We start from the raw sequence: 6115 nt of genomic DNA, 5'->3' as shown, positions 1-6115 counted from the left end.
TATACTTGATAGCTTTAAAATCACTAGTTATCAAGAGGGAGTTTTGCAATGAACTTAGTTTGAGGAGGTAAGATCTCAGTGCAAGGAGGTAGTTATTCATTAGGAAGTGAAGCAAAGGAAAAGCTATTTTCATTGGGGTGGGTGGGGAAGACTACATTTAGGTGCCAGTCTTTCCCCATTCAACAACTAAGAATAAAAGTCACAGGGTGGCTAGTTAGCTCAGTTGGTTAGAGCATGGTGCTGATAACACCAAGGTTGCCGGTTTGATCCCCGCATGGGCCACTGTGAGCTGTGCCCTCCTTAAAAAAAATAAAAAAATAATAAAATAAAAATAAGTAAAAGTCACATTCACATAATGGAATCCGTACTACTGTTTTCTGAACCTTTGGACTTTTTTGGGAAAATATATGAAAATACTGCCAATTTTGCAGAAGTAAAATTCTTTCTTAAATCATGATATGACTGTTTCCTTTTAGTTTACAACATTTTGTTCTTCTAAAAGAGCATTGCTACATCCATTTAAATCACTCCAAAGATTATTGAGATCAAGGACAGATTTATGTCTAGAGTTGCATTTAAACATGTAGCCGCCGGTCTAGAGCAGCTCACTTCGAGGTGCCAGATCCTCTTGATTTCTCAGAATTGGCGCTTTTTCTCACCTCGTCTTCCATCTCTAGTTTTCTTATTTGCTATTTGGTTTGCTTTTCTCTTCCAGTTACCACATGGCACTGATGAAAACTGGCTTCAAAAGCTGTACAATAATTTCGTCAACAAGAACTCTTTGTTTGAAAAACCCAGAATGTCAAATACATCCTTTATCATCCAGCACTTTGCAGATAAGGTACAGTGAGAGTCTGGAACGAAGCTGTCTGCCCTGGAGCCAAAGCTGCCTCCCCGACAGAACAGGCAGTCCAGGGACTACTCAGGTCCATTCAAGTCACACTTAGCATGTAGGGTACCCGTGAGAGAGAGAATATGTGCTTAGGAAGTCTTAATTTCTTTTTATCACAAAATACATGAGTTTTGATTGTACTGCTTTGAAGATCAATGTGTTTCTAGCAGACCTCATGTCTGATTTTAGATTTATTGTGAATTCCTTAACCTCTTATCATTTTATTGTTCTCTATTAAATTGTTACAATCAAGACAGTGAGAAACCCAGGTAGCGGGAGGCCTGGCTCTTTCCATCAGGTGATGTAGTCCCAGCTTTCTAAGCTTTCCATGATGGGGTAGTTGCAATAAACAGAAACTCAATCTCTTTTTTAGAGATTGCCTTTATAGACCCATCATCAATCTTCCTTTAAAAAGAAAAGAAACTTGTGGTACTTAGCTGCTGTCTGCTTTGTCTCTTTGGAAGTCACTAATTCCTTTCTCTGCATAGGTTGAGTATAAATGCGAAGGTTTCCTTGAAAAGAACAGAGACACCGTCTATGACATGTTGATTGAAATCCTGAGAACAAGCAAGGTTTGTCAAGTTTTAAGGGTAATTAATGTTATGCATTATGTACTTGACAGGGATCTAGCTGCCTATCAGGAAAAAGTAAGGGGAGAGAGNTCCAAGTTGAGCTGTTGTTCAGCATCTTAGCTGTGGAGGGCAGTGTCACTGGCCCTCATATGTGGGATCCGAACCGGGCCCTCTGGCATCCCAAACCAGTTCTTTAACCATCGCACCACTCGGCCGGCCCAATGAGGCCCTTGTAACTCTCCCCCAAGCCCAGCCCTGTCCAGCCTGCAGTGTCCAGCCTCCGGACACCCAGAGTGCATGTGAAATGGGGCTGTCAGAGCTGTGTGGGTTCAGCTCCTGCTCCAAGTCATCGTGGAGCTGTTTAGAGGCAAGTCCAGGCTCTTACCCTGCCCAGGAAGTCTAACTTGAGCCAAATTGGCTCAGGCGAGTGAGACTCTCAAGGGACCCATGTTGGCACTGGCAGTAACCCCTCAGGATTCGAGTGATTAAGAACCAAAGCTTTGGAGGCAGTAAGAGCTGGGATCAAATTGTGTGTCTGGCACAATTTGCTGGCTGCTGGTCTCTGTGATGGTCACCATCTCCTCTGACCATCATGTGTAACGGCAGGGTCGCTGTAGCCCTCCACCTCGGGCAGTGTTAGGGTTAAGTGAGGTGATGTGCTTCAGTGCTATCATAATACCTAAAGTGCTGGGGGACCTTCCTCCTGGCAGGAGCACTCACCTGGCCAGGTAACAAATTTAGTGCCTGGGTTTTGTTCAGCCCATAACATGTTTTACAGAGTGGGATAATTCATGAAAAAGTCCAGATTTCTGGCTTCTCTTGAGAATCAGGCGATCTAACATTCTGACCTGCACTAGTCCATGGCCACAGCTGGCTGGTGAGTAGCAGCTGCCCCGCTGGACAGTCCTGTTTGCCAGGGCCCAGTACAGCTCACTGTGAGCCCTCTCCAGCCTGCTTCCTGTTTCTGTCACCTGACTGCCTCCTCTCAGCTCCAGGGCAGCTCCACTGAAAGTCTGAAAATGGAGGCGGGGCCGTGTCTGTCTTGGACCTGATGGGGTCTGCTGGGTGATAGGTGCTAAACGGCCCTGCCCTTTTCTTCCAAGAACAAGGAAAGCACCCCTGGGAGAGGCAAAATTGTGCTACCTTTCCCTTCAACATGCAAAGAGTGGGGAAATAGGAAAGAGCCTTGCTTTTTCACTGAAAGCATAGGCGTTGCAATCAGGCCGACTCGGCTGAGTCTGACACTTAGCTGTGTGACCTCAGGCAAGTTTCTTAACCTCTCAGAGTCTATCTCCTCAACTATAAAGTGAGGATGATAATTCTGTCAGTGTTGTGGTGTAGATGAAATGATACATGATATTGTGACGGGCCTGCCTCAGGGTAGGTGTTTCATACATGCCGGATTCTTTCTGATGCAACCTGGGTAAAGCTGATTTATAAACCGTCTGCCAGGATATTAAAAGTTCCAGAAAACATAGCAAACTTTTTAACTGCTGACCTATAAACGAATGTATATGTCCTCCAAGTTATATTTTAACTTGTTTAAACTGTATTTCAGTTTTGAAACCTTTGATGTCAACAGCTTTGAACAGTTTTGCATCAACTATGCTAATGAAAAACTGCAGCAGCAGTTTAACCTGGTAGGTGACTTTTCTGCCTTCTTGAAACCTGTTCTCAGCCCTATGTGTCTGCGAACGTGGGAAGAGGCCGTCAGGCTTCTCCCCAGATCATGAGCAGTCATGGAGCTGCACGCTGTGTCACTGCACCACCTGGTGGCTGAATCTTGAAATTGCACCTTCCCCTCCTATTTCATCTTCTCTGAGCCACTTGCCAACTTTTCGGATTCCCCATCTGCCAATCTTGGATTCAAATCCCCTATGCAGCTGGACCAAATGATTGAATTAGTTTCCTGATGACTCCACATCCTTGCACCTGCTGCACTCTCTGCCATAACCTACCTGCTCCTGTCCTTTCTCCAACCCTTCATCTTCACCTGGCGAACTTGTCTTTTGAAATTCAGCTTCTCCCACACAACCCCTAGGGAAAGATAGTATGACATCATGGAGAGCGTGCGTTTTTGCCCAAACTGAATTGGGTTTGAATCTCAGCTCTACCACCTCCTTGACCTTGGGCTCACTGAGCCTCAGTTTTCCTCACTTTAAAAATGGGCCAATTGTGTCTGCCTAATATTGTCGTGAGGAAAAGACCTAACACTGAATCATACCAAGTATGTTTCTTTACTTTCCTGTTCCTTGCCCCAGAATCAATCCACATATAATCATTAAATTTCATACTGTTGCAAATTTCTAGTTTGTTAGCATTCTCAAAGATTCTCTGGCCATTTAGCATTTAATAACCACAACGAAGGTTTATTCCAAATAGATATGCAGCATAAGTCAACTATTTCTGCAGATTCTCCCCTCTCCTAGGTCCAGAGCCACGTTGTCCCCAACACACACATTCACCTCAACCTCATAATAACGCACGTGTGAGACACCCCTGAAAACAGCATAACAGAGGCTGCAGTTCCACTTTCCTCCTGCTCTCCCTTCTCTTCCACTTCCTCCTCCTCCTTTGTTCTCTTTTCCTTCTCATTTTTTCGAGTCATCTATCAGTGTGCAGATCCTTCCGGAAGGGGGTAATACCTTAAAAATGTCAGCGCAAAAGCCCTAGTGAGGACTGTCTCCTAGCTCCTGTTCCATAAACCTGGCAGCTGCTGGACTCCTGTGCCTGGTGGCCTCCGGGAGCTCAACAGTGACAAAAGGAACCCGCCACCTTCCTCTCTTGGCATCCTTACTCTCCATGCTCCTTTTTGTGGCTAAACCACCAGCACTGACCCAGTGTCCTAGCCTAACGCGCATCCTAACTCATCGCTCTTGCTCAACTTTTTCCCCCAGCGTCCTGACTCCTCCCCCAGCGTCCTCCGTGACTCCTCCCACAGTGTCCCCCCACCGCAGAACACTCCGCTGAGCCCTGTTTGGCCTCTCTGCCTCCAGTTCTGTCCTCCTCAAAGCCATCCCCTACTCAAGCTGAGCTAACTTCCCAGGCCTCATCATGATCCTCCCTCCCTTGCGCCCTCTGTGGGTCCTCTGCCTAGGAAAAAGCCACAGGACCAGAATGCTCTAGGGCACGTGAGAGTCTTGCGTGATGTCCCTTCTGCCATCTTCCTGTGCTTCCCACTGTCCCCATCACTATGCTCTCTGGTCTGTACAAGCCCTGTTTGGCTCTCAACCGCCTTTTGTGCTTCCATGCTGCTCCCACTGGATTTTTCTGCAGGAGGCTTTCTCCTCCATGCCCCTCCGCTCCTGCCACCTGCAGCCAGGGAGCCTGAGCCAGCCCTCTGGGAAGCCTCCCTGATACCCTTATGGCCCGAACAAGTAGTGAACAAAGCTCTCCAAGTTGTTGGCTTCTCACACTGGCACCATAGCCAGCATTCTCGGGCAGGCTGGCCTCCACCCAGCCAAAGAGGCTGGCTCTGTCCTGGATAGCAGCAGTCGCTGTGAGCATCGGGGGTGGGGTTGGGGCGGAGTTCCAGGACCCCCCTGAGTACCTGCAGTGCTGGAGGTACCAGGACTTCGGCAGGTACCCACTCAGGGCGGGAGGATGATGTCTAAACCCACATTAGGAACTCAGCTGCATTGATCATGGGTAAGGGGGTTTGCCCACACCTCAGATTCTTCCATAAACATTGCAAATCAGTCACAAATCTACATTTTCCAAATGCTTACATCCTCTTCAGAAGCACACTTTAATATTCTGTTTTACTTTACTGCATTAACTTCTGGATTCCCAGCATGTCTTTAAACTTGAACAAGAAGAATATATGAAGGAAGATATCCCTTGGACTCTGATAGATTTTTATGACAACCAACCAGTTATTGACCTGATTGAAGCAAAAATGGGCATTTTGGAGTTACTGGATGAAGAATGCTTGGTAACTTTTAAAAGTTATTGGTTTTATGTATTTATAGAGTGAATGCAGCTGCATATTATTAACTTAATATTTCAGTGTGTATCATTTATAATACTTATTTTGGAATCTGTAATAAAGTAGCTTAGACTTTTAGGTATAATTTTTTTTAATGACATGTTTGTTTATAAACACTTTTATTTAAATATTTGAGTCCCTACTGTGTTAGGTGCTGCTTCAGGTACTGACAGGGCTTCCACACATTGTCTCATAGGCCTGGAGATGAGCAGGGTGCAGCCCTTTGCTCAAGTGGCTCATGATTTGAATTAATTTTTTAAAAATTGTTTTTTTCAACTTCTGAGTACTAACAGGTGAGCATATTGCAAAGTGGATGTTTTTTAAATGTGCATGTAAATCCCTGACATGTTACCCAATTGGTAGGATATTAACACTGCGACCCTAGCCGGAACCCTGGAAGGTCAGGTGAGCCTCCCACCCTCAGCATGCATAGCCCACCGTTGGGTAACGTGCATGACTGCTTAGGTCATGTCCACCAAGAAAGTGCCCTTTGATGCCATCCCCAGGTGAACGTACAGTGGACATGGAAACAGCAAGTAACCCCACACCAATTGCTGATGACTAACAAGAATGGAGTTTTCTTTTACTTCCTGATTCTATGAGTCATCCATTGGGAGGTTAGCAGAAAAATCAATACCATACAATTCAAGAAAAGCGGTCTCT

At 45.7% G+C, this 6115-nt stretch overlaps 1 protein-coding gene across 1 annotated transcript in view; it reads left to right on the top strand.

The window, feature by feature from the left end:
* Positions 1-6115, top strand: part of MYO5C (myosin VC) — a 107319-nt gene that overhangs the window by 36813 nt on the left and 64391 nt on the right. The window contains exons 7-10 of the mRNA XM_019664088.1: positions 678-841; positions 1381-1464; positions 2955-3104; positions 5258-5398. Of these exons, the coding sequence (XP_019519633.1) occupies positions 678-841; positions 1381-1464; positions 2955-3104; positions 5258-5398 (539 nt within the window). The remainder of the gene's footprint in view (positions 1-677; positions 842-1380; positions 1465-2954; positions 3105-5257; positions 5399-6115) is intronic.

The sequence above is a fragment of the Hipposideros armiger genome, unplaced genomic scaffold (genome assembly GCF_001890085.2).
Source record: "Hipposideros armiger isolate ML-2016 unplaced genomic scaffold, ASM189008v1 scaffold_12, whole genome shotgun sequence".
Classification (NCBI taxonomy): Eukaryota; Metazoa; Chordata; class Mammalia; order Chiroptera; family Hipposideridae; genus Hipposideros; species Hipposideros armiger.
Note: the sequence above shows the minus strand (reverse complement) of the source record. Positions and strands in the feature narration are given on the sequence as shown.